General features: G+C 49.0%; 1 protein-coding gene and 2 non-coding genes across 3 annotated transcripts in view; 2 read left to right on the plus strand and 1 right to left on the minus strand.

Moving 5' to 3' along the window:
* Window positions 1-10: 10 nt before the first annotated feature.
* The window catches only part of LOC135889533 (zinc finger protein 883-like), a 30290-nt gene continuing 2793 nt past the window's right edge, over window positions 11-27507 (minus strand). The window contains exons 3-5 of the mRNA XM_065417395.1: window positions 17428-17831; window positions 17170-17283; window positions 11-151 (exon numbers count right to left, since the gene is read on the minus strand). Coding sequence (XP_065273467.1) covers window positions 11-151; window positions 17170-17283; window positions 17428-17831 — 659 coding nt within the window. The remainder of the gene's footprint in view (window positions 152-17169; window positions 17284-17427; window positions 17832-27507) is intronic.
* Window positions 9748-9819, plus strand: TRNAA-UGC (transfer RNA alanine (anticodon UGC)). The gene has a single exon. It is a non-coding gene; the product is annotated as a tRNA-Ala (tRNA).
* Window positions 19433-19505, plus strand: TRNAM-CAU (transfer RNA methionine (anticodon CAU)). The gene has a single exon. It is a non-coding gene; the product is annotated as a tRNA-Met (tRNA).

Consider the following 27507-nt stretch of genomic DNA (forward strand, 5'->3'; position numbering starts at 1 on the left):
CCCCAGTAGCTCACCCCTTCACCCGCAGGATGTCCGTGGACTTGGCCGCCAGCACCGACTTGTGGGCTCGGATCCACCGGCCGGAAACTTCGATCACCAGGTCCCGCTCCTCCGAGACCAGCTGCTGTAGGCTCCAGGGCTGCGCTCCAGCCTGTGGACAGTAAATACCATGCGGCGGCCGGGCGATGTCGCCTCCTCCTGCCTCGGACTCGGACACGCGCGTTGTTAATCTCCCACTGGCTCTTCCCCACCCGGCTGCAGGAGGATGCTGCTCCGGGATCCTGCTGCGGGGCTTTGTCCCCCACCCCGGGCGAACTGGAGCACAAGGAGGATCTGAAACCGCTAGGAGCTTGCAAAGGGAGCGCGGCGCTCTCCCCACCCCCGCTCTCCTCTTCCCCAGCTGATGTGCTCCCTTCCATGGAGCCGGGCTGCTGCTGGCTGCCCTTGCTTCTCTCTGCTTCCCCCAGAGCTTTCCCCGGTGGCCCTAGCTGCTGCTCTGCTCCTCCGCAGAGCCTTTTTGGACAGGCTCTAGCAGAGGCTGGACCTGGATTATGTGTGTGTGTACACACACGCTCCCAGCTCAGCAGCACAGTCAGCCACCCCTTCGCCTTCCTCTTCTCCCCCCTCCTTGCCTTTTTCCTTCTTTTCCTTTGCGGTTTAAGGTTGAACGTTACTGTGGGTTTTCCTTGCTCAACTCTCCTTCTTGGCATATGGTCAATTTCAGCCTTGTTTCCCAGCCTGGCCTCCTCTCATATGCTGACAGCAGAAAGAGGTGGGGCAGCCGTCCCTGCAGCCACTCGCTGCTGAACTTTTCAACTCCACTAATTTCAACATTGGTTAGATATCTGTAACCATCATATGTTTGCTGCAGCTTGATTGCTCAGACTTTCCGTGAGTGGCATTGACAGATCAATGTATAGTAATAAAGTATCTCACTTCCTGTTCCTTGGGGGAGTTGGATTTTTTTTTTCCTGGAGCAATTTAATTTTCTATGAGCCTTTTTCCTATTTTTTTTTCTTCAGAGTAAGCGACACATGTTCTTTAACAAGTGAAAGATCACTGAGTTTTAACAGTTTTGATGTACCAGATGTTCGTATCAGCCTGCATGCAACTCCCAAGATCAGTTTGACTAATTGCACTGTTTTATTTCAGCTCAAAGAGGAGCTCAAGATTTTCCTTGGAATTTCTGCTCTGAAATTTGCAGCAACAGAGTCAACTAAACATGCTGATGTGTGATTATATTCTGAGATTATTTCCCCCAATGTGCAAACATGTGTAAAAGCCAAAAAAAGGGGGGGAGGGGGCCGCCAACATTTTTTTTGCTTGGGGTGGCAAAAACCCTAGAGCCGGCCCTGGGTGTAGGCATCAGCAGCTGGGATTGGTTAATAATTGGGGAGAAAAGGAGGAAGAACTAGAGAGACTTTTATGGATGTTTGAGAGGAGAGGGTCCTGTTCTTTCCCCTGCAGGGATGCCCTGCCTGCACAGAGGTAGTTAAATCTCCAGCCTGTCACACTGTCTTTCCCCTCCCTGACACCTCCAGACACACAAAGGGGAACACCCCCCCCCCACTGGGGCCCGATTTCTTTCCCCACATTTCGCCTCTCTGGGGCAGATCCTGGCCGGAGCTTGAAGGCAGACTGACGGTGGAAGTTTCCTTTGCAGCTAAGACCCCCACCCCCTTCCCGCAAGTTCATTAGCGCCAAGGCAGCAGATGTGCAGAAGCTGCAAGATCGCAGGACCTTCTCTGCACAGAGTCACTTTCCTGCCCGTGACCAGTTCTTTCTCCCCGGGGTCTCTCTCAATTACCTGGAGTTTCCGGCTCAGGCTTGGTGTCCGCAGAGCCCAGAGTTGCCCTATGGGCTAGCTCCAGCTGGAGAAACTTCCCCCACTTCAGCTGGACACACAAGAAGCTTTAATGCTGGTCTTTCCCCAGCTGGGGAATCAACTGCTGCTGCAGGGCTTCCAGGTCACAATGGAGGCAAAGCAGCGGCTTGTAACAGTACCTGGTCTCGGTTCTTTGTTCTCCCCGGTTCCTGCCTCGCTCCTCCCTGCTGCTCCAGCCCCTTCCTGTGTGTGTCCTGCAAACACCAACCCGGGCTGCAGCAGCGATCACTGGGGCAGGGCAGGACTTTCTCCGGCTGCAGCCAGCTCCCGTCTCTGCTCACCACCCATGCGTCTGTGACTGGTCAGAGCCGCTGTATTTACTGACACACACACACGCTCTGGCACCTGGTTAGCACGTTCAGAAGCCGATCTAGCTAGGGGAGAGCGAACACCACTGGCTGGGAACAGGAAAGTGACCAGCGTCTCCCAACCTGAGAGGGAGAGAGAGACTGAAAGGGGCAGAAGGAGAAATAAGTGGGCAGAGCAGTTCCCAACTTCCAGATCCTCTCACTGCATCACCTGTGGGAAGATTCCGAATCAGCTGTGTGCAAATATCCCCAGTGTGGAGCAAAGCACAGATCCCCCAAGCTATGCCCAGGATGCCTCAGTTCAAGGATCTTCCACCCCCCAAATGCAGCCAGGATCCCCAAACTTGAGAGGATGGGGTAAGCAGCTGTGTGGGGGTGTATGTGGATAGTGCCTGCAAACTTTAGTGCCTGAAGATGTAATGGTGTTGCCGCTCAATTCAGTGTGGATAAATGCAAAGTAATGCACATTGGAAAACATAATCCCAACTATACCTATAAAATGATGAGGTCTAAATTAGCTGAGACCACTCAAGAGAGAGATCTTGCAGTCACTGTGGATAGTTCTCTGAAAACATCCACTCAACGTGCAGTGGCAGTCAAAAAGCAAACAGAATGTTGGGAATCATTAGGAAAGGGATAGATAAGAAGACAGAAAATATCATATTGCCTCTGTATAAATCCATGGTATGTCCACATCTTGAATACTGCGTGCAGATGTGGTCGCCCCATTTCAAAAAAGATATATTGGAATTAGAAAAGGTACAGAAAAGAGCAACAAAAATGATTAAGGATATGGAATGGCTTCCGTATGAGGAGAGATTAATAAGATTGGGACTTTTCAGCTTGGAAGAGAGATGACTAAGGGGGGATATGATAGAGGTCTATAAAATCATGATGGGTGTGAAGAAAGTAAATAAGGAAGTGTTATTTACCCCTTCACATAACACAAGAACTAGGAGTCACCAAATGAAATTAATAAGCAGCAGATTTAAAACAAACAAAAGGAAGTATTTCTTCACACAACGCACAATCAACCTGTGGAACTTTTTGCCAGAAGATGTTGCGAAGGCCAAGAGTATAAAAGGGTTCAAAACATAAATAGATAAATTCATGGAGGATAGGTCCATCAATGGCTATTAGCCAGGATGGGAAGGGATGGTGTCCCTAGCCTCTGTTTGCCAGAATCTGGGAATGGGCAAGAGGAGATGGAGCACTTGATGTTTACCTGTTCTGTTCATTCTGTCTGGGGCACCTGGCATTGGCCACTGTCAGAAGACAGGATACTGGGCTAGATGGACCTTTGGTCGGACCTGGTGTGGCCTCTCTGATGTTCTCCCTTATGTGTCACTGGCCATAGACATAGATCCTACAGTCTTCCTCTCTACCAGCTGAGCTATGTAACTAATGCATCCAGTGTCTCTCAGCGCAGGTATGTTTTTGAACACAGATCACTCAATAGCATTGTTTTATTGTCCCTAAACAAATTATTTCCCCATTAACCCTGTGCTGGTTGCCGAACTGGCGGAGCCATTCTCAAGCCAATCTGAGCATGCATGTGGATTTTAGCAGCAGTTTGGAAATGTGAATGTTAATTAGGAATCTCTGCCCAGTTTTAATGCTGGTGTTTTCCCTGCTGCTCCCTCACCATGCAAGACTCTTCAGTGACTTTTGGAAAAGGGAAGGGAAGGAAAACTAGCTCACTGACTCTTACAAGTTTTTCTTTAGAATGGGATGTAGAAAGAAAGCAACTCAAGACATGGTTCTACTGAGATTGCAGTTGCCTCTTCTGGGGAGCCCCCCAAGTAAGCGCTGCACAGAGCCTGCCTCACCCTGTCCCTCCCCCCTCCCACACCCAATCTTTGCTGCTGTTGGGGGGGAAGGGGGAGGTGTGGAGCCATGTACGAAGCCTGCTTGCCTCACCAAACCCCCCCTCCCCTAGCACCAGCAGAGGGTCCCAGGCCACACGCCGCCCCCCCCCCCAAGCAGCCAGCCCACCCTCCCCCAGCACCCATGGTGCCCCTGGGAAGCCCCCCCCCTCAAGTTTTATTCTTTGGTATTTTTAATAAAAGTCATGGACAGGTCACGGGCCATGAATTTTTTTTTTTTTTACTGCCCATGACCTGTCCGTGACTTTTACTAAAAATACCCGTGATGAAAACGTAGCCTTAATTATAATGAAAGAAAAGCAAATGACCTGGGGTTCTAAACTTTAGTATTTGTGTCCCCAGCGCTGACATTTTTGTTATACCCTCTGTTTCTATTCCTCTCTCTCCCCTTCACTAATAATGAGCAACCGTAAGAGAAGAAGAGGTTGAAATATGTGCTAGGTGTTACCTAGGTTTGGATGACAAATTTAAAACCATCACAGCACCCTCTAGTGTGACACTGACACTATCAGATTCTGACCTTTCACTGACACTTCATTAATAAATGTTTCCCTGAAGTATGTTGCCGTGATTATTTCAATGGCTACTACACCGATACCTGCTGCCCCTTCTGGTTGGTTCATTCTACTGTTTGGAACTTGTACCTAAAATTACACCCTTCCTGGGAGCAAGATTCAAAACTGCCCAAGGAAACCACATTGGGTTTCAAGTGCAGCACAGGCAGGGAAGTAAGGGGACAGCACAGGTGTTTCTCAGCTCCTTCTTTGTCACTGGGAGTGGGGTCTAGTGGGTTAGAGCAGGGGGGCTAAGAGTCAGGACTCCTGGGTTTTAGTTCTCTGGGAGAAGAGTGGGCTTTAGTGCTCAACACGGGGTGAAGGGGAGCCAAAGACAAAATGCATCCCTTTTCAGCATCAATGCACATTCAATAATCACATGGCTTCTCAATCCTTAGGTTCTGGTGCCATCGTATGGCTTTTTCATTTCACTTCTTATTGTTAAAAGTTTTGGGTACTTTGCACAGAAATGTTATTTCCTTGGGAGAGACTGAGGAGTGGAAGCTGTATTGATTTAATTTTCAAAAAAAAAGAAAAGAAAAAAAAAGATTTAAATATTCCCCAGACAGCTCAGTCGCAACCTTCCTCCCTCGCTGCTGTCAATGAAGTTTAGTTCTGCTCCACATCCCCGATAAGTGCTTGGTGCAAGTCTGGGGTTTGAGCTGAAGTGAATGTAGGGGTGACTCTGATCACCTGGACTAGGAAAATTCAGACACAATATCTAAGCCTCTTCATTTGCAATTTAAACCCATTAAAAAAAATTGAAAAATGAAAAATGAAAAATTCCCAGGTTTGACAAAAAGTAGTATTCATTTTTTTCCGATTTTTACCCTACTTTTGTATCATTTAATTACGTAGAAAATAACAATACATTGTATGAGATATATGTATTATGATAATACATGTGTCTGTGTGTATACACAGAGCTGCCGGTTGAAGTAAGACTATGTATTAGTCTAGAAGATACACACAATAAACAAACAGGCACGCACGCAAGCTCTGATGTGTGCATGCATCTGACTGTACTGATGAATCTCACACCCATCACGTGCACATTTCAAGCTGTTAGCAGATAACAGTCTAAAGATTTGACACTCTAAAATGGGAAGAAAATGAAAATCTGTCTCAGAATACTTTTCAGAACTCAAGGAAGTATTTGTAAAAGCAGCAAAGAGTCCTGTGGCACCTTATAGACTAACAGACATATTGGAGCAAGAGCTTTCGTGGGTGAATACCCACTTCTTCGGATGCATGTAGTGGAAATTTCCAGAGGCAGGTATAAATATGCAAGCAAGAGTGAGTCAGGCTGGAGATAACGAGGTTTGTTCAATCAGGGAGGATGAGGCCCTCTTCTAGCATTTGAGGTGTGAACACCAAGGGAAGAGAAACTGCTTTTGTAGTTGGTTAGCCATCACAGTCTTTGTTTAATCCTGAGCTGATGGTGTCAAATTTGCAGATGAACTGAAGCTCAGCAGTTTCTCTTTGAAGTCTGGTCCTGAAGTTTTTTTGTTGCAGGATGGCTACCTTTAAATCTGCTATTGTGTGTCCAGGGAGGTTGAAGTGTTCTCCTACAGGTTTTTGTATATTGCCATTCCTAATATCTGATTTGTGTCCATTTATCCTTTTACGTAGGGACTGTCCAGTTTCGCCAATATACATAGCAGAGGGGCATTGCTGGCATATGATGGCGTATATTACATTGGTGGATGTGCAGGTGAATGAACCGGTGATGGTGTGGCTGATCTGGTTAGGTCCTGTGAAGGAAGTATTTGAAAGTTTTAAATAAACAAAACCAGGAGAAAAGGATGAAGTTGAGTGTATGCATTGCAAATGGTGTGGCCCAGTTATTAAATGTAAATATTTATAGGCTAATAGTTCTAAGTCTGCAACAGTAACCTGTTTATTCAACTGAAAAGTTTTATTTGGGGATTAGAGAGATATTGCTTTCTTAAACTAATTTTGTTTTGAATTCTGTTTTAGTTCTGCAGCAAACCACATTGATGAACGGAATTCAAAGCATGAATCTACTGAATACTCCCCCCCCCCCCCGTCTTTCCGTCCACCAAAATAAACCCCAATATTTACCCAGAAACATGATTAATAGTCTTTTGCACTGATTTTCACCAGTTTTTGTGGTGGTGGTAATAAACACTGATCCATTTCTGAGAAAAAATAAATAAAATAAAACCTGAAAATGAAGGACCCTAACAACACTATGTCTGGTGAAGGAGATACAGACAGGGCCGCCCGGGGGCGGGAGGGGGGGGGGGGGAAGTGGGGCAATCCGAGAATATAGTATTCTATAGTATTGCAACTTTTTTTTATGGAAGGGACCCCTGAAATTGCTTTGCCCCAGGCCCCCTGAACAGATGTGTTGTTTAATTGTTTTTCTCATTTTAAATGTACTTGATCATTTTCACGGCAAAAATATTTGTATGAGACCATGAAAAAAGGAAGAAACCATGAAAATACCCATGGGAGAGAGGGGGTTTCTGAGAGGCGGGGTAGAGATGGAGATTTTCATGAAATGGGGAGAGGCCAAAGTAGGGCCTTTAGCTGGAACAAAGGGGGAGGTATTTTGTGCAGTTTAATTTTAACCAGCCTCACATCCTGTAGCCCCTACTGACACCTGCCCCCCAACATGTGACCTAGAGCCACTGGTGAGTCCAGAGACAGCCCCACTAGTCTGGCCCTCCTCCCCACTGTGAAAACTGCAGAGCCCCCAGCACCCCCTCTCCTAGGTGTCTGTTGAAAGGCAGCTACCTGCTTGATAAGATAGGGGTGAGTATCCCTGCTTGTGCTACAGGAGACCAGAGTTTGATTCTCCCGCCCAAGGCTGACTTTCTGACACACTTGGAAGTTTCATGCTAATTCAGACTCACCTGGTGATCAGCCTGGAGCTCGCTTTCAATGCTGCAAGTGTTTCAAATCCCTGGGAGCAGAACTCCGGTGTCCCACAATTCCAGCTCCTTTATCTCACTGCAACATGATGCAACCAAGTCTGTCACTGTTCAGTTTGTGGTGAATCTCTTTCTGTTTTCTTCATTGTTCCTGGGGAGGGGAGTTTCCCCATTCATCACAGTTCTTGATGGGAGGGGAAAGGGAGAGAGAAGAGGTTGTTGTTTTTCTGTTTCTCTCTCTCTCGCCACTTTCTGTTCTTTCCTTCCCATCCAGGAGCACCCCTTTCATTTCAGATGGTGGAGTGACCCCCTCCCCATTCTCAGCATTCAGGAGCCTTTGGAGCAGAAACATTTGAGGGGGGGAGCAGGAGGTGTGAATAGTTGGCAGGAAGAAGTCCTAGCAGCTCTTCTGAGAAATGACTTGCCCATCTCTAGATTCTGTCCTGTGGGCTCTGAGAAGCAGGATGGGGCCTGTATGGTAAAGTCCATGCAACATTCCGCTCTCATCCCAACCCTGGTATGTCACCAGTAGCCTGCTGTCCCCTGGTAGCAGCAAAGGATGTTTCCCACTGTCCAGGAGACCCCAGCCTGGGACGAAAGTCAGCTTCAGGCTTCTCCTCTCTCCCTTCTTGGAATCAAGTTCACGTTCTTACCAAGAGTTAAAGCAGCCCAAACCCCCAGAATCTGGATCAATGTCATAAGTTCCCAGTGTCTCCATGGAAGACAATTTGTTAAATCCGAGATGAGTGGAGTTACATCAGTTCTCAGTCTGAGTCATTTGCTCTTAATCCTGAGGATATTGTCCCACCATGGGGCCATTTCCCGCCTCTCTTTCATACAGAAACACAATTTTCTTTGCACAGACACAAGAACAGCAAGATCTTTCTCTGTCCCTTGTGCAAAGCAGGGTGCCAAATTCCATGGAAACAATGGACAAGGAGGGGGCCCTGGGCACATCCAGCCCTGGCAGTGAGATGTTCCCTCCCCTCTTTCTTTATGCTGCTGCTGTTATTTCATGGAATGTGTGGGATGGGGGAAAAGCTGAGCTCACTCCAGGTTGAGGGAAGAAAGGACCCCGAAAATCTCAGGGCCTCAGGGAAAACCCAACCCCTGCTACTGGGATCACTGAGATGCTGGGGATTTGAGTAGGAAAGGGACTGTCTGAATTGTTAAATTGGGGAATGAATAACAATCTACAACTAGGTCCACTTCATTAACCACTGACACAGGCTAATCCTGCTGCAGATAGAAGGGAAACTGGGAGTGATTCTTTACTGTACAGCCATGGAAACAGTGACCCAATTGCACTGCAGTGATTGTGCTGGGGAAAGCTGGACTTTACAGGCAGGTGGAAATAGCAGATCCTAGAAACACCTGGAGCCAGGGCCGGCTCCAGGCACCAGCCAACCAAGCACGTGCTTGGGGCGGCACCTTGGGGCAGGGCGGGGCTCGATTTTTTATTTATTTATTTATTTTGATTCGGCGGTGTGGTGCTCGGAGGGGGGATGGGGCTTTGGGCGGCGCGGTGCTCGGAGGGGGGGCGGGGGCTTTGGGCGGCGTGGTGCTTGGGGGGCAGGGCTTTGGGTGGCGTGGTGCTCGGGGGTGGGGTCTTTGGGATCTGGGGGCTGGCGCGGTGCAGCGCTTGGAGGGGGTGGGGCTTCGGGCGGCACGGTGCTGGGGGCGGGGCTTCGGGTTGTGTGGTGCAGGGGGGGCAGGGATTTTGGCTGCGCTCCCGGAGGGGGTACGGCGGGGTAGCACTCTTCTTTTTTGCCTGGTGCGGCAAAAAAGTTAGAGCTGGCCCTGCCTGGAGCTTCCCACACCACTTCTGCCACCAGGGTCAGGTGTTGAGTAGCTCACAGCACCCCCCACCATTACCTTGCAGCAGGGGATTGCAGCACCCCCCACCCAATGCAGGGGGGAGGGCTGAGTGTAGTTCTGCACCCTGAGTCCAGGGCACGCACTCTCTCTGCCCCACACATAGAATCTGGCTCTGCTGCAAGTGACCCCTAAGAACCACCAACCTCCAGGACAGCAGGTTTGGCCCTCACAGTAGGGAATGTTTCCCCCATGCTACTTTTAGGCCACTGGATGTGCTGGAACCAGGAGGGCTCTGAATGTAACCATTAGCACACACAGCCCATCTGGAAATAGAACAGGAGTACCTGTTCTTTTTATGGATACAGACTAACACAGCTACTACTCTGAAGCCTATCTGGGGATGTAGCTCAGTGGTAGAGCACATGCTTTGCATGTATGAGGTCCTGGGTTCAATCCCCAGCATTTCCAAATTTTCTTTTCACCCTGCTGCTTTGCTCACACCCAGACGAGCCAGCAGTCTCCGTGCATGAGCTTCAATCCTGGTCAGTGAGGGGCAAGTGCCAATTGCATGGATGGTCTGTGGGGGTTTCTGCTCCTAAATCACCTCTGTACTTTTAAGATTCCCACCGGCTGTGCTGCTTGGGCCGATGGTGGATGAGGAAGGAGAAGGGTACGGAAGGGAAAGGTCCCATCTGCACAGACTGAGAGGCAAGGAAACAGAGGGGCAGTCAGTGCTCAGAGAGGAGAGAGGTCAGTGATTTACACTCAACAGGGGACACTGTCTTTTTGAGGTGAGTGCAGCTTGCTTGGGATGGTGCTGACGATGGATAGAAAAAAGGCTGGAGTCAATGACAGATGAGACCATAGAAGGGGAAGGGGAATGGCAGCTCCAGAGAAGGCCCTGGGTGCTCAGATGCCCCAGTTATTGCAGCCTGGCCTGTCACAGAGTCAGAAAAGTCACAGTGGGACCCAGCCCCCCTACAGTGATCCCATGGACAAGAATCTGTTTTTTTGGCAGGTTAAATGAATGCAGCCTCTGCTCCGGTCTCTCCCAAGGACCTAACGTTGCTTTGCACAATGATAAATAGAAATGAAATGAAATGAAATGAAATGGCCACAGCATAGGATGGCAGAACCTAAGGAATTAAAAGCCTCCGGATTCTTCTGTGTGCATTACTCTGAACTGGAACTGTAATTTGACTTATTTTGTGGCTGCGGCTGGCAAACAAAACATCAGGACAAAGTCCTGTGATTGTGACACTGGGTTTGAGGAGGCTTTGATCTTATTTAAATGTAATTAGCATGTTACACTTGTGTTTTTAAAGGTGGCTTCCCCAAGCAATCCCAAGTTGTTCTTCCAACAGCTGGCTGACGGTGGGCAGCAGGGGATCTCCCCAATCTGGGGGAATCTCTCTGGGCCCCACTGTTAGTTTTCCATCCTATATCCCCATAACCATGCACACCCCTCCCCCACCCATTATCAATGTTTTAGAGCGACCCCTCCCTCCCTTTATGGGATACAGACTTTCTGTGACAGAGACTGACTGGGGCTCCTCTCTGCATGGCCCCAATGGGGAAGGAAAGAAACTGAGGGGGGAGAAATAAGATGGGCAGAAGTAGTCAAATGGGGCTAGACCAGAATAGGGAGATTTTCTTCCTGTTAAAATGTACTGGAGTCTCATCGCTGAAAAGTTTCAGAGTAGCAGCCGTGTTAGTCTGCATCCGAAGAAGTGGGTTGTAGCCCACGAAAGCTTATGCTCTAATAAATTTGTTAGTCTCTAAGGTGCCACAAGTACTCCTGTTCTTATCGCTGAAAAGCTGCATCTTTAGTTAGGTTTGAACCATCACCCTTTCAATTACCAGGCAAAGGTGTGAACCACAGAGACTGATAACTGCCTGCTTCCCAACTTTGTCTGAGGCCTGGTCTACACTACAAGTTTAGGTCGACTTTAGCCACGTTAAATCGAATTAAGCCTGGACACGTTCACACGACGAAGCCCTTTCTTTCGACTTAAAGGGCCCTTTAAACCGGTTTCTGTACTCCACCTCCGACGAGGGGATTAGCGATAAAATCGGCCTTAGGGGGTCGGAATTGGGGTAGTGTGGACGGAATTCGACGTTATTGGCCTCCGGGAGCTATCCCACAGTGCTTCATTGTGACCGCTCTGGACAGCACTCTCAACTCAGATGCACTGGCCAGGTAGACTGGAAAAGCCCCGTGAACATTTGAATTTCATTTCCTGTTTGCTCAGCGTGGAGAGCACAGGTGACCACGCAGAGCTCATCAGCACAGGTAACCATGATGGAGTCCCAGGATCGCAAAAGAGCTCCAGTGTGGACAGAACGGGAGGTACGGGATCTGCTCGCCATATGGGGAGATGAATCAGTGCTGGCCGAACTCCGAAGCAGTAAACGAAATGGCAAAATATTAGAAAAGGTCTCCAAGGCCATGAAGGAAAGAGGCCATAACAGGGACGCACAGCAGTGCTGCGTGAAAATTAAGGAGCTAAGGCAATCCTACCACAAAGCCAGAGAAGCAAACGGAAGGTCCGGGGCTGAGCCACAAACATGCCACTTCTACGCGGAGCTGCATGCCATTCTAGGGGGTGCAGCCACCACTACCCCAACCATGTGCTATGACTCCCTCACTGGAGAAACACACAGGGAAGAGGGTTCGGAAGAGGAGGATGGAGGAGATAGCTCACAGCCGCAAGGAAGCGGAGAAACCTGTTTCCCCAACAGCCAGGATATGTTTGTCACCCTGGACCTGGAACCAGTAACCCCCGAACTCACCGAAGACCCTGAGGGCACACAGGGGACCTCTGGTGAGTGTACCTTTGTAAATATTACACATGGTTTAAAAGCAAGCGTGTTTAATGATTAATGATTAATTTGCCCTGGCAATCGCGGCCAGTACAGCTACTGGAAAAGTCTGTTAACGTGTATGGGGATGGAGCAGAAATCCTCCAGGGACATCTCCAGGAAGCTCTCCTTCATGTACTCCCAAAGCCTTTGCAAAAGGTTTCTGGGGAGGGCTGCCTTATCCTGTCCGCCATGGTAGGACACTTTACCATGCCAGGCCAGTAGCACGTAGTCTGGAATCATTGCATAATCAATGCTTTGGCATGGCAGCGTATGGTCCCGGTGTTTGCTGGCATGCAGACAACATCCATTCCTGATCGCTCTTTGTTATCCTCAGGAGAGTGATATCATTCACGTTCACCTGGTTGAAATGGGGCAATTTTATTAAGGGGACACTCAGAGGTGCCCGTTCCTGCTCTGCTGAACAGAAATATTCCCCGCTGTTAGCCACGCGGTGGGGGGAGGGGTGAAGTGATCATCCCAGAGAATTGGGTGTGGGGGAGGGGAATTAGTTGGGTTTGTGCTGCATGTTAACCCTGAAACCGCAGCCCCTCCTTTTACATTGCAAACCCATTTTAAATGGCCAACCCAACGGGTGCTTGGTATGGGAAATGAGAGCACTACTGTTTGAAACCATTCCCACATGTTAAGAAGGTTAAAAAAGCCAAAAGACTGTGTCTTACCATGGCTGCCTGCAAGCTGAAATCTGTGGCCTGGCACTGCGTGAGTGATCTCTCACACCAAACCGGCAGGCCCTCAATATAAGAGGAAAAATGCGACCTTGTAACGAAAGCACATGTGCTGTGTAATGTGAACAGCAAAATTTAACGTAAAAGAGTGTACCTATTGTTCTCTAAAATGTGTCTTTTTTAACCACCTCTCCCTTCTCCTCCACCAGCTGCAAATGTTTCTTCTTCACAGAGGCTAGTGAAGATTAGAAGGAGAAAGCGAAGGACACGTGATGACATGTTTACAGAACTACAGATGTCCTCCCACGCTGACAGAGCACAGCAGAATGCGTGGAGGCAGTCAATGACTGATTATAGAAAAGCCCAATATGAACGAGAGGAGAGGTGGCGTGCTGAATCACGGGATGGACAGAGCAAGTTGCGGGCTGAAGATGATAGGTGGCGTCAGCTTGCAGACAGAAGGCAAGAGTCGATGCTCCGGCTGCTGGAGCATCAAACTGATATGCTCCAGCATATGGTTGAGCTGCAGGAAAGGCAGCAGGAGCAGAGACCGCCGCTACAGCCCCTGTGTAACCAACAGCCCTCCTCCCCAAGTTCCATAGCCTCCTCACCCAGACGCCCAAGAACACGGTGGGGGGGCCTCCGGCCACCCAGTCACTCCACCCCAGATGATTGCCCTAGCATCAGAAGGCTTGTCTTCAATAAGAGTTAAAGTTTTAAACTGCAGTGTGTCCTTTTCCTTCCCTCCTCCCCCACCCATCCCGGGCTACCTTTGCAATTATCCCCCTAGTTGTGTGATGATTTAATAAAGAATGCATGAATGTGAAGTAACAATGACTTTATTGCCTCTGCAAGTGGTGCTCGAAGGGGGGAAGGTAGGGGAGGGTGGGGTGGTTGGTTTACAGGGAAGTAGAGTTAACCAGGTGGGGGGGGGACGGGCGGAGGGTTCTTCAAGGAGAAACAAACAGAAGTTTCACACCGTAGCCTGGCCAGTCACAAAACTCATTTTCAAAGCTTCTCTGATGCGCACCGCGCAATGCTGTGCTCCTCTAACCGCCCTGGTGTCTGGCTGCGCGTAATCAGCGGCCAGGCGGTTTGCCTCAACCTCCCACCCCACCATAAATGTCTCCCCTTTACTCTCACAGATATTGTGGAGCGCACAGCAAGCAGCAATAACAATGGGGATATTCTTTTCGCTAAGGTCTGAGCGAGTCAGTAAGCTGCGCCAGCGCGCTTTTAAATGCCCAAATGCACATTCCACCACCATTCGGCACTTGCTCAGCCTGTAGTTGAACAGGTCCTGACTACTGTCCAGGCTGCCTGTGTATGGCTTCATGAGCCATGGCATTAAGGGGTAGGCTGGGTCCCCAAGGATCACGATAGGCATTTCAACATCCCCAACGGTTAATTTCTGGTCCGGGAAGAAAGTCCCTTCCTCCAGCTTTCGAAACAGAGCAGAGTGCCTGAAGACGCGAGCATCATGTACCCTTCCCGGCCAGCCCACGTTGATGTTGGTGAAACGTCCCTTGTGATCCACCAGGGCTTGCAGCAGCATTGAAAAGTACCCCTTGCGGTTTATGTACTCGGTGGCTTGGTGCTCCGGTGCCAAGATAGGGATATGGGTTCCGTCTATGGCCCCACCACAGTTTGGGAATCCCATTGCAGCAAAGCCATCCACTATGGCCTGCACGTTTCCCAGAGACACTACCCTTGATATCACCAGGTCTCTCATTGCCCTGGCAACTTGGATCACAGCGTCCCCCACAGTATATTTGCCCACTCCAAATTGATTCCCGACTGACCGGTAGCTGTCTGGCGTTGCAAGCTTCCACAGGGCTATCGCCACTCGCTTCTCAACTGTGAGGGCTGCTCTCATCCTGGTATTCTGGCGCTTCAGGGCAGGGGAAAGCAAGTCACAAAGTTCCATGAAAGTGCCCTTACGCATGCGAAAGTTTCGCAGCCACTGGGAATCATCCCACACCTGCAGCACGATGCGGTCCCACCAGTCTGTGCTTGTTTCCCGGGCCCAGAATCGGCGTTCCACGGCATCAACCTGCCCCAGGAACACCATGATTTCCAAATTGCTGGGGCCTGTGCCTTGTGAGAGGTCTATGTCCATGTCCATTTCCTCATCACTCTCGTGGCCGCGCTGCAATCGCCTCCTCGGCTGGTCCTGGTTTTGCTTTGGCATGTCCTGGCTCTGCATATACTCCAGGACAATGCGCGTGGTGTTCATAGTGCTCATAATTGCCACGGTGATCTGAGCGGGCTCCATGATCCCAGTGCTAGCTATGGCATCTGGTCTGAAAAAAGGCGCGAAACTAGTATCTGATGGATAGTGATGGATATCTGAGGCGAGTGACGACATGGCGTACAGGTACAGGGAATTAAAATCAACAAAGGTGGCTGTGCATCAGGGAGAAACACAAACAACTGTCACACAGAATGGTCCCCCCCCAAAGATTGAACTTAAAAGCCTGGGTTTAGCAGGCCGTTGATTTGACGGAGGGAGGGGGGAAGCAAATCAATACAGAACAAATCTATTTTTTACATCTTAAAACGACGGTGCAGCATGACTGATAGCTCTCGGCATCTTCTGGGTGCTTGGCAGCAAATACTGGGCGCTTGGCAGTTATGATGACGATGGCCTTCAGGCCTATTGCACGATCTGCTGCTCAGGGAAGACTCTGCTAATGTGCAATGATCCAACAGGGCGCTTGGCAGAAAATGGCATACTACGACTGATAGCCATCATCGTCATTGTGAAGGCAGCAGAATATGACTGGGGGGATGGGGGACTGGGGGACATACGGAGTTCCAGCCACTGCTGTACGACGAGGACGGTTACCAGTCGTAATAAACCATCTACTGCCAAAAGGCAAAAGGCAAGGGCTGGTGCAATGCAGCCCTACGGCTGCCAGCCCCACAGCTGCCAGCACCCAGATCGCCGATGAAGGCTACCAGTCATGCTGCACCGTCTACCGCCAAAAGGCAGTTAGCTGCTGCTGCTGTGTAGCAATGCAGTCCCACGTCTGCCGGCACCCAGATGACATATGGTGACGGTGAGCTGAGCTGAGCGGGCTCCATGCTTGCCGTGGTATGTTGTCTGCACAGGTAACCCAGGTTAAAAGGCGCGAATCTATTGTCTGCCGTTGCTCTGACGGAGGGGGAGGGGCCTGACGACATGTACCCAGAACCCCCCGCGACACTGTTTTGCATCATTCGGGCATTGGGATCTCAACCCAGAATTCCAATGGGCGGCGGAGACTGCGGGAACTGTGGGATAGCTACCCATAGTGCAATGCTCCGGAAGTCGACGCTAGCCTCGGTACTGTGGACGCGGTCCGCCGACTAGAGCACTTAGAGCATTTTATGTGGGGACACACACAATCGGCTGTATACAACCGATTTCTATAAAACCGGCTTCTATTAATTCGACCTAATTTCGTAGTGTAGACATACCCTGAGAAGCACCTGCAGTGGTGCAACTGGTTAATGTCGGGGGGACACTGCTGGGGTTGAGTTCAGGCCTCACCTGGAGCATTGGTTTTCACTACCCATGTAGCTTCCGCAACTTGCTTTGCCTAATTCACACAGAAAGTACCATACTAGGGTGATGAGAGTAAATTCTAAACTCTGAAATGTGGAGGTTGGTGCATAGATTGGGATAAGGATGGGTTTGAAGAGAAAAATATTTGACAGTATGAAACCAGTGTCCAGGGGCAGGTGTGGTACAACTCCATAAGAGGGAGCCATTTGTGGGAGGGGGTTTCACTTCCTCTTTTAAATGTACTGAGAGGTATTTTAAGATGAAGATGACACCATGGTTAACAGTTGTCTGGCATGTCCTGGGTTAATGATTAAAATAAAGGGACCTAGCAGGGTATATAATCTGAACTGTTTGTGTTACCAACCCTGTCACTGTCTGATAACCCTTCAGTTCAGAGCAGGTTTGTACTTTGCTGTGTGGAATGCACAGACTTCTGGAGAGCAGTGGCAGCTGTTTCCATGGCAGAGAGCCTGGCCCTTAGGAGACTTTCTTGACTTGCTGTTTTAATGCAATTCAATAAAATAACAGTGGAGCTACAATGTCAGATACAAAATTTCAGCCCCACCCATGGGTGATACATATTTCATATTTTGGTGGCACAAAATACTTGTGTTCTGCTCTCTTAGAGATGGGGGGCAGTGAGACCAGGGTTTGCCATAAGGCATTTGAAATTTTCACCACCCCTTTGTGGAGTGGCAAGGCCACCCTGCCCAGTACCAAGGCAGACAGGACGTTAAAGAGGGAGTCTGAGGGCTCCTCCACCTCCTCTGCCTGAAGGTTGAGGTTTGATGCCATCCTTTTCAATAGTTCCTGGTGGGCTTTAGAGTCCTCCTGTGGGACAGAGGGAAGAGGGGCCGTAATTGCCTCATCAGGTCAGGGTGAGGAGACAGGCGCGGTACTTTGCATGTCCACCAGTACCAGAGGATCCACCCCCTAGTCACTCTCTGGGCATGGTGCCGAAGACATGCCTCCTACCGACTCCTTCCTCTGAGGCCAAGAGAGGGAGGCCGACAGCCATTCAGAAGCTCCCTCCACCGAGCGAGCCCCCACCAGGGGCTGCGTCGGGGGCCATGGTGCCCACTGGTACCACTGTGCCAGCCAGGAGGCCCAGTGCCACTGCACCTGCTGTGGCACCGGCGGAGCAGGCTGTTCGGCTTGGCTGGCCTGACCCATCGATGGACGACTACGGAGGGAGGCTGGGCTGACATAGGACCTGCCACTGTCCCTGGACTGGGAGGAGGGCGACGCTGGGAGCAGTGCTGACCACGAGACCACAACCCCAACGTGGAGGAACGGTAACGTCGATAGCAGCTGCTCCACGACGGCGAAGCGACGGCAATCAATGCCCAGGGCTACGGGAGCGGTGCCGGGGTGGGGTCCTGGAGCGAGATGATGAACGAGAACAGCATCAACATTCATGTCATGACTGGCTACAGTAGCCCTGATGACACAAGGACCTTTGGCGTCATCTGCCTCGGTCCTGTCGGTATCTGCTCCTCAAGGTGGAGCAGTGCCTGGAGCCTCTGTCAGACGGAACCCAGCCAGACAACCTGGTGGGTGTCGACGGCGACCTGCGTGGACTATGCACGGGACGGTTGCTAAGCGGCAAACAGCATCAGGAACATTCCCTCAACCAGACCATTACTGAGTCAGGGGCGACTGGGGAGATCCCAGTGGCGGCTTGCCTCTGGACTGCGGGGCCAACATTGGCAGTGCTCCTGGTACTGGCATGGCCATAACGTCTTGAGCCACTTGCAGGGCCTCTGGCGTGGAGGGCATATGGACATCTGGGGAAGGCTGCTCTGAACGGGCCGGGCTACTCCGCTCAACCTGAGTCGGAGGCCGAGAGGCCAATGGGGACCGAGGAGTGCCCAGCATGGGTCTAGCCTCTCCCCCAGTCTTGCTCTGGTGCCGTGACAAAGAAGGCGTCTTCTTAGCCTTCTTGGCGTGTCCCATGGATGGGGAGCGGTGCCAACTGGTAGATGGAGCTGGTGGGTCACTGCGTACCGACAAGGTGGTACCCAGGGCCGACTCGGAGTGGCGTGCCGGAGTCGAGGTCAACGCCGACTCCATTAGGATGGCCCGGAACCTAATGTTTCTCTCTCTCTTTGTCCGAGGCTTAGACAACTTGCAAATCTTGCAGTGATTGCTGAGATGGGTTTTCCCCAAACAGCGTAAACAGTCTGTGTGAGGATCACTCACTGGCATCAGTCGCCTACAAGTGTCGCACAACTTAAAACCCGGGGCGTGGGGCATGCCGCGGCCCAGGTGCACTAACTAAACTAAACTTAACTAATCAACTACTAACTACAGGTACCATACACTGAATGAACAAGCGTTCTGGGGATGGGCTGTAGCAAAGCTGGAGCAGAGCAGTTCCAAAGCAGCTTCACTGGCGGCAAGAAGGAACTGAGGGTGGGGGGAGCATGCAGCGCCCCTTATACCGCGCCATGGAGGTGCCACTCCAGGGGTCACTGGGGTGCTCCCCTACGGGTACTGCTAGGGGAAAAACTTCCGACACCGGTGCACATGGCGAGCACGCCCACCTATTGTGGAATAGACATGAACAATCACTCAAAGAAGAAGTTACGTTTTCCCTTTGGGAAACTATCAGGCTGAAGCAAGTGTATAGATTGTGACACTCAAATCGAAGGATTATTTAATATTATAAATAAATGAATGTAACCCTGAGATTGTTGTTTTCAAACTGGTTTTCCCAACTCAGTTCCCAATTCTTTTCCAGAAAGGCCTCCAGGATGCCTGCCCACCCCAGCAGAAGTGGCAAAAAGAAAGCCCCCCAGTGCTGCTCTTAGTCCCAGGTGGATTTGTTCAGTGGCAGGGGGAGTTGATTTGTTTGGTGCTGAGAAAGCTGCCAGGACAGGTCTCTAGGCAGCAGATCTCCCTGCCTCTTCCAGCACACCCCTGGCAGCTTCCCTGCTGTAGGAGGGTCATATATGCACTGAGCCAAAGGTTTTTCCAAGCCTTCTTAGTGCAGTTGGCAGCGTGTCAGTCTCATAATTTGAAGGTCTTGAGTTCAAGCCTCAGAGAGGGTAACTGTTTTTGCTCCCTGCTTCAGATTTTCTTAAGGAAATCAGAGAAAAGAGACTATACCAGAGTGGTTTCTAGACACCCTCCCATCCATCTAACACACACACAGAGTTTTCTAAGGCATTAACTTTTCCTTCTCCTTTATGACTCTGGAAATACCGATTCCTAGAAGCCCCTTTCCACAGAGCACATGATCGTAGTGCAGAGAGAAAGCTGGGGGCTGCCAGGTTGTTGTGGGCAAGTAGTTAAAGGGATGCACAAAAAATCCAGTTGGGCCATTGCCCCCCATCCTCACCCCCAAGCAGCTTTGACTCTTCATGACTGTGATGCTGAGATTCCACTGCCTCAGCATCCTCGACCCCCCACTGGAGGCCGGTTCCTTAGACCCCTGTTCATATTTCAGACCCCAGCCGGTGCAGCATCCCTGCCCAGCAACTCACCATCTGCCCCAGGAGAAGCAGCTGGTGGGCTGCATCCACAGGCAAATAGCTTATACCGCTCCCCTCAGAGCAGCAGCCGCAGCTGTTGGCAGCTAATCCCCACCTGAAGCGTGGGGGAAGGAGCTGGGGATCACTTGTTATTTCTTCCGTACATCGAGTCTCACTGTGTTTGAACACATTTCTCTCTAAAACTGATTTAAATTCAGAGCCCCTCCCCTGCATTTCTGCTTTATGCCTCATTCCTGTACCAATGTGAACACAAAGAAACCTTTGCGGACCACTTGCAGCTACTTCCCTGAAGATTTTTTAATTTAATAATTGCTGACTCCTACCCCCATTAAGAACAGTGGATTTTATGCCCAGGAGCTTGGCAAAATAACGGGTTAAGGTTTATTACCCCCATGCACAGTTCTGGAATTCGCTATATTATCCTGGCACAGAGACCAAACTATTGCACAAAAGTTCCTTTCATCTAGTTTTCCTTCCAGTGCCCTCCACTGCTACGTTATTGTTTGTTCATTCAAGCCACATGCAGAGGTGGGTGTTACCCTGACACACAGGGAACTTAAAGGTGTCCAAGCACATGCAGTGTTTCAGAAATATACTAAAGCCCAGGCTTTTCCTTCCCGCTGTTCAATCAGATTGCAGTGTGCGACTAAACCAGGGACACCGTCAACCTGGTGCTAGAGTAAGATTCCAACCTGCCGTGAATAAGGTGCTGAGAGGCAGACCCTGGGGAAAGTGTCAGGGACACACTCCCTCTGTTGCTGGTTATAAAATAACACCAGCCCCAGCTCAAAGGGCAGGAGCTCAATGGCTGAATTTCAAGCAGGGGCCCTTCCAGTGCATTGCTTGGCTGGAAGAAGATTCACAAAACACATCCTGGTGTGACTCAACAACCGTCACTGTGATCCTCCACCAAACAAACAAACAACAATAAAAAAACCCACCTTTCCCCCAAATCCCCCAGAACTCTGCCAGAGCTGGCGGATTTGTCCCAAGAGAACAGAAGTAGGAACCAAGGCAAGACAAGGTACCAGGGCCAGATGGGGGAAAGGGACAGGAAGAGACTGCAGATGAACAAGAGAGAGTGTCCACGATGTCTAACGCTGTAGCTCAGACAGCCAGAAACAGGTTTTTCTGCTACTGGCTCCCTGCAGAGAAAATGCGTTTCCCTGGAAAAGCACCCCAGCGTGGAATGGATAAATCGGCCACACAGTGGCACCATCCCTTCAGGGCTAGAGCTACAGGTACAGCCCTGCACAGGGGCTGAGGGCATGTCTACATTGCAATTGAAAACCACATTGCTGGCCTGTGCCAGCTGACTCAGGCTCACAGGGCTCAGGCTATTTAATTGCAGTGTAAATGCTCAAGCTCCAGCTGCAAACAGAGCTCTGGGTCCCTCCCATCTAGCAGAACCCAGCTGGGATGGAATTCAGGATGGGAGCAGGTTCCCCTGAGCTCACGGGCTCTTTCTGCTCTCCCTCCTGCATTCTCAGCAACAGTCTCATCTGAAATACAAGCCACCATCCTGGCAGGGAAAGGAAAGAACAGAAAGTAGAGAAAGCGAGAATTCCTCCTCTGCAAGCTGTCTGCCTTCCACCACCCTCCTTAACTCTCATCCCATCCCACAGTGCTCCCTCTACGCTGCAGCCATGGAGAGGAAACCAGGGTTTGGTGTGGTACCAAGCACCAGCAAGGAGAGCAGGGAGTGTGTCTCTCCAGTGCTCTCCAGGATCCCAATTCTGGCAACAAACAGGGTGGAATAGATGGAGTAACCAGCCTGCTCCCAATGCAAAGGGTGAGGAGCAGGGAGGAGACAGAGCCAGGAGCCACTGAGGGTGGAAGGAAGTTAGGAGCATGTGGGGGGGATGATGGGAATTATTGGAGACGCATAGGGATACTGCAGTGGTTGGATAGTGCATTTTCTACATTCCCCAGCTGATAGCAAATAGCTGTGAAATTCCCTGGAAGGGTGTGTGTGTCTCATTCCCCCCTCCCCAAACCAATGGCCAGTCTACATACAGGATAACAACCTACTACGGCTGCTACTCTATTATTTGACATGGCAGACGTCTGTATGGTGGATCTAAAGGCCCCGCTTTGCTGATCACACACTGACTGGTCACTACAGCTGATCAGAATGAAACTCCTATTTGTTGAATTTTCCTTTCTTAAAATCTAGAGTAAATGCCATATAAAAATGTCCATCCCCTTTTCTAGATTTAATTTGCTGAGTCTGAGAAGGCGGCCTTTGTCTCACGAGAAGAATCAGCAGTGCAATTGGTCAGTGCTGGATGTGCAATGAGCTTCTGACTCAGCCTCTCTTCCACAATAATCTTTCTGCCCTTCTCTTTCCTCATCCAGCCAGCCCCAGACTAGATTGTCTCAGAGACAAACAAGGGCTGTTTGTCCTGTGACAAACCTACAGCTCTTAGTGGTTCTAAGAAACCTATCAAGAAGAGGAAAATCAGCAGGGTTCAAGGGTGACATCTCTCTCAAAGGTCTGTGTGACCTGTGCTTGGTTGTTTCCAAGCCCATGTTTAACTATCCCCACTGCATTGTGAACCTGGGCTTACATGTGTTTGACCCAGGTGTCACAGTTGTGTGACATGTCAATCACCGGCGGCGATCCCTCAATTCGAGGATGATCTCCAGCATGGATTTACATGTGGGTCCTGAGATGACTCAGGAGTCCAAGCCTGGGACCACAGCTCTGCCTGCAGTAGGTACAGAGATTTCCTGGCAGGTCAGCTGCCTGCTGGGAGAAAGTTCTTCTTTTTCCTTCCTTTTCTCTCTCTCTTTTCCGCTTGGAGGGGAAGATGCTTCTCCTCAAAGCAGGCACTGCCTGATGGAGGATGTGGCACCATTGAGGTCAGTTGGTAGCTTGCTCCTCCCAGCTTGCAATTAGGTGACCAGATAGCAAATGTGACAAATCAGGACAGTGGGTGGGTGGTAATAGGCGCCTATATAAGACAAAGCCCAAATATCGGGTCTGTCCCCATAAAATCGGGACATCTGGTCACCCCCCTATTTGGGATGTCCACATCAGTTTTCTTGAGACATGCCTTCAGGGCATGGTAGAAGCCTGCAAGTGTTTTCTTTAAACGTGGGGCAGCTGGTGCTCCAGCAGCGACCACACGATCATGACAAGCAGGAGGTCTGGGGCCCAGCGGCAGGGAAAGTCTGAGATGACTGGAGATCCCAACTCGCTGCAGCCTTCACCTGCTTTCACAGCCATTGGGATCCAACGATCCTCTTCTGCCTGATCCACCAGTGAGGACTGGGGGGGGGGGTTGTGTTACATGCCCACACTGCACTATGCAGCCATTCTGACTTGGATCTGCCACTTGACCTGCATCCCCACTGTCCAATGACAGGGACTGGGCTCAGGATCTGACCATCCTCCCTAGCTGTGTCCTAGGACCTGGGTCCTGAGTGCCTGCTGACCCAAGTCGGACTGATTTGTGTCTGCACAGACTTGAGGCTTGGGCTCAAACCTGAGTTGGATCCCACGCTTAGTGTGTAGTGTAGATCCACTCATGCCAGGCTCAGACCAGGCCCCTGCAGCCAGGCCCCTGCAGAGAGGGTTTCATTGCCTAGTTACCTGGTTACCTGGGAAACCAACAGTCTCTTTGTGATGTCAAACTGACTGGGGAGGTTTTGCAGCCCAGCTGAACTGCCAAGGGAGAGAGGGAGCAGGAAGAGCTGGGGGCTGCCAGGATCTACTAGGGTTTTTGAAATTTAAGTGACACTTTGACAACGTGTTAACCATAGATCTGGGCCCTAAACCCTCCTCCCTGGGAAGGGAATCTGTGCAGATGGAGAGTGGAAGAATGAATGGGGTGTGAACGGACAAACACATGGGCAGGGCACATGGTGAGGGAATGAGGTCTCATCTGTATGTGAGGCAGGTTGAATGGGAAATGAAATGGCCCTTACTCATCGAAGCCTACACATGTTGAGATACTGAAGGCAGCAAAACTAGAGTTTGTTACTAGAAGAAATTCAGACCAAGGGGGAGGAGTTAATAAAGCAAAGAGCTACAAGGAAAACAGCGTTCACTCTCTGGGGCCTGGAAAGGGGAAGAAATCTGCTAACTTCTTCCTGTGAATTCAATTGACTTTTCTTCCGCTTCACCTTTACAACAAAGACACCCAAGATGGATATGTGAAACCTTTCCCTTAGAGAATGGCATTCAGTCACTTTCTTTTGCTTCTTCCCAGCATTAGCTGTGCAGGTAGGAGAGATGTATTTGTTTTAAAGGAGTCTTTTCTAATGGGCATTTTCATTGTTTTCTTTCCATCTATCTAGCCCTGGAGTTGGTCTTGATAGCTGGTTAATAGCTAGTTGGCAGCCAGGACCTCCCTTGCTTCTATTAATTAAAGGGCAAAAAACTTGGTTAATGCCTACTGAAGTTTGCCTGGTGAGATGTTATTCCTTTCAGAACCTCAATGTCAGCAAAATTCAAACTTTTGAAAACCAGGAAATGAACAGTTAAGGTTGTCCACTACTGACAGACTCTTCCCACCTCACTGACCCCTCCTCACTCATCCACACTACCCCACCCAATTCCCCAAAACCTGGGAGGGGGAGCTCATTTTCCCTTGTGATGCCCAGAGTTCCTCCAGTTACAGCTGAAGCTGAGATGGATGCTCCGTTTGGTTTCTCCCCTGTGAGAACCAAAGGGTTAATTTAGATGGCAATTCAAGGTCCACTCGCTGATCTCCACCCTGATTTTCTGCAGTTCTGGCCCACGTTGCTTATTGAAAGAAATGGCTCCAGATTCCCTTTATACATGTTATTAAAATGAAAAAAACAAAATCAAGTACACACATCACTAAGACTAAACTATTGTATACATGACTAAACTAACTATGGGGGTGAATGCACTGTTACCATGTTAAGGTCAAAATCAGTAAATCAATGCATTAACAATGCTATTGCACAGGAATCATGTTATCACCATATCAAATGATCAAATTAATACAACGGATCATCAACCCTTATAAATCCTAAAACAGGAAGCCAAGGAGGCGGCTGTCCAGTTAGTTGAAAACCTCAGAGAACTTCACCCACGCTGTGCAATCCACATTGAGCTCGTTATATATTTCAATACGGAAACCGAAGGATTGTTTGTCTTTAAACTACAACCTCAAAGCCAATTAAAGCTTCCTCCTTTAACTGAATTCTTGTGTGGTTAATCCTTCTCTTTCCACAAACACAGCCCTTACTGAGGCTTTCATGAGCAGAAGTGTAACAGTTGTGACTATAGCTGACAACTTAATTTATTGGTGTGCTTGCACAGAATGAAACACACACACTCAGCGATGTCATTGGGGAGAGTTTTAGGGCTACAAAGATTAGGGCAACTAGTCTATCTGATGCCTTCCTTTGTGGATTTTATGGGTGATCAACACAGGGGAATGCACTGAGCCACACTCTAATATTATAGAAAGGTCAGGACATCTCCCTGCTAATGCAAAGGAAAGAGAAAAAAACAGAAAAAGGAAAAGTACTACAATGAGAAGGGGTTGGAACTCTGCAGCTCTTTCAGTTTTTGGACTTGTGTGGTAGGAGTTGGAGCTGGTCAAGGAACCAAGCGATGGGGTAACTAGCCCAGCACTCCCCACTAGCAGGATTTATTAGGCAGAGAATACAGGCCTACCCTGTCACTGATGCTGTGAGCTCCTTCCCAGGGGGGACCAGTCTCTCTTAGACACCCTGGTGACCCGAAAGGCAAAGGACTTCAGCCTTTCCCTTGGTGTTTGTGGATGACGATTCCAGCTTATCCCAATTCATGGTGTCTCCCCTGAGATCTTCCAGGTAAATCAGATATGAACTATGCCTTGGATACAGACAACATGCCCAGTTGTTGTGTGTCTGAGTTAACGACTCGAGATTGTCGAAATAACAGGCTCAATTGAAAAGATTTAATCTAAGATTATTAATCAGAGATTAGTATAGCACTATATAGAATACAGAAATAAATAGATCCATTACTGCTCTTTGTTGTCAGACTAAGAGCTGGATATGTGTCTGTCCTGCATCTGTGCAGTTTTCATTCCCCCAACTAAGTTCCCACATCGGTATCATTGTATAGGATTTCAGACAAAGGAAACCTACTTGCCAAGAATAGTCTCCCAGAAACATATGTTCTGGTGTCATTTCTGAACATTCTCAGTTTACCTGACTCATGGGAGAAGGCATGATTATTTACAGCTGAGAGGACTAACAATTCTTCAAGTTAATATCTCTCAGTGGATCTTTCTTACCCCAAAATCATTCTTCCATGTTGATTTCCCCAACAGAAAACATCTGCTATAACAATAATCTCTTATTAGTGTCCCTAATCTATATAGGCCTATGTTAGCATTTTATATATATGTTAAGGAGATGGTTTCCAAGAATATAAAGAGTTTTACAGACATGAAGGCACCCTAGAGTTATTAAATACAGCATAATGAATAAATTCCTGAATAGGGTTACACATTGGTCAAGACCTGTGTTCTGGGCCTTAGAATTCAGATATACTCTTTGTAGAAGATAAAGATTCTAAAGAATAGTAAACATATATATGAATCAAATATATAGAAAGAAAGAAAGAAAGGTATTATTTTTACTAACAAGTACTAACACCAGTCCTGTTGGAATGAGGTAGACTTTCGGCTAACGTCAGTTTGGAAAAGTCTCCTTTAACTCAGCAGTTTTCCTAAAATAGCTCTTGTTGCAAACCACATTAATCGTGGATGTGTGAACCCCAAAGATACTCACTGTGTCATGCATCCATCACAATTCTTATTAATAAGTGTGTGTATCTCATGACACATCTCACATCTTTCCTTTGCAAACAAGAGAGAGTGGGAACTCCATGATCCTTAAAATCTAACTAGGGAAAAGATTACACAAATTGTGTCCTTAAGTTGTTTTCCTCTTTACAGACATTTACTTTAGCACTTATTCAAATGAATTCCATTTGAAATACAAATAATTAAATTCTCTGTGGTGTTTGTATTCTCAGATCCATTACTTTTCTCACATATTTCCCCACCCCAAGCTTTGGAGTAAGGTCTGATGTCAGAGCTCCTCTGTCCAAGGGGGATAAATTACCCCAAATAAGCTTTTCAGCATTAACCACCATTGCCTATATTAGTAACAAAAAGAAAAAAAAAACAATATATCCTTCAGTTTTCCAATATAATCCAGGTTATCACATCATTAGCATCTTACTCTTTAACCAATAACTTCATGTTTAATTTCTTTTTCATTGGTATCAATGACACACCAAAATATTGCAAAATCTTATATGATGAGATAACTGGCTCTGTGGATACGGGGAAAGTGGTGGACGTGATACACCTTGACTTTAGTAAAGCTTTTGATACGGTCTGCTACAGTATTCTTGCCAGCAAGTTAAAAAAGTATGGGCTGGATGAATGGACTATAAGGTGGAAAGAAATCTGGCTACGTTGTCAGGCTCAACGGGGAGCGATCAACAGCTCGGTGTCTAGTTGGCAGCTAGTATCAAGCGAAGTGCCTCAGTGGTCAGTCCTGGGGCTGGTTTTGT

This window comes from Emys orbicularis, chromosome 15 (genome assembly GCF_028017835.1).
Source record: "Emys orbicularis isolate rEmyOrb1 chromosome 15, rEmyOrb1.hap1, whole genome shotgun sequence".
Taxonomy (NCBI): Eukaryota; Metazoa; Chordata; order Testudines; family Emydidae; genus Emys; species Emys orbicularis.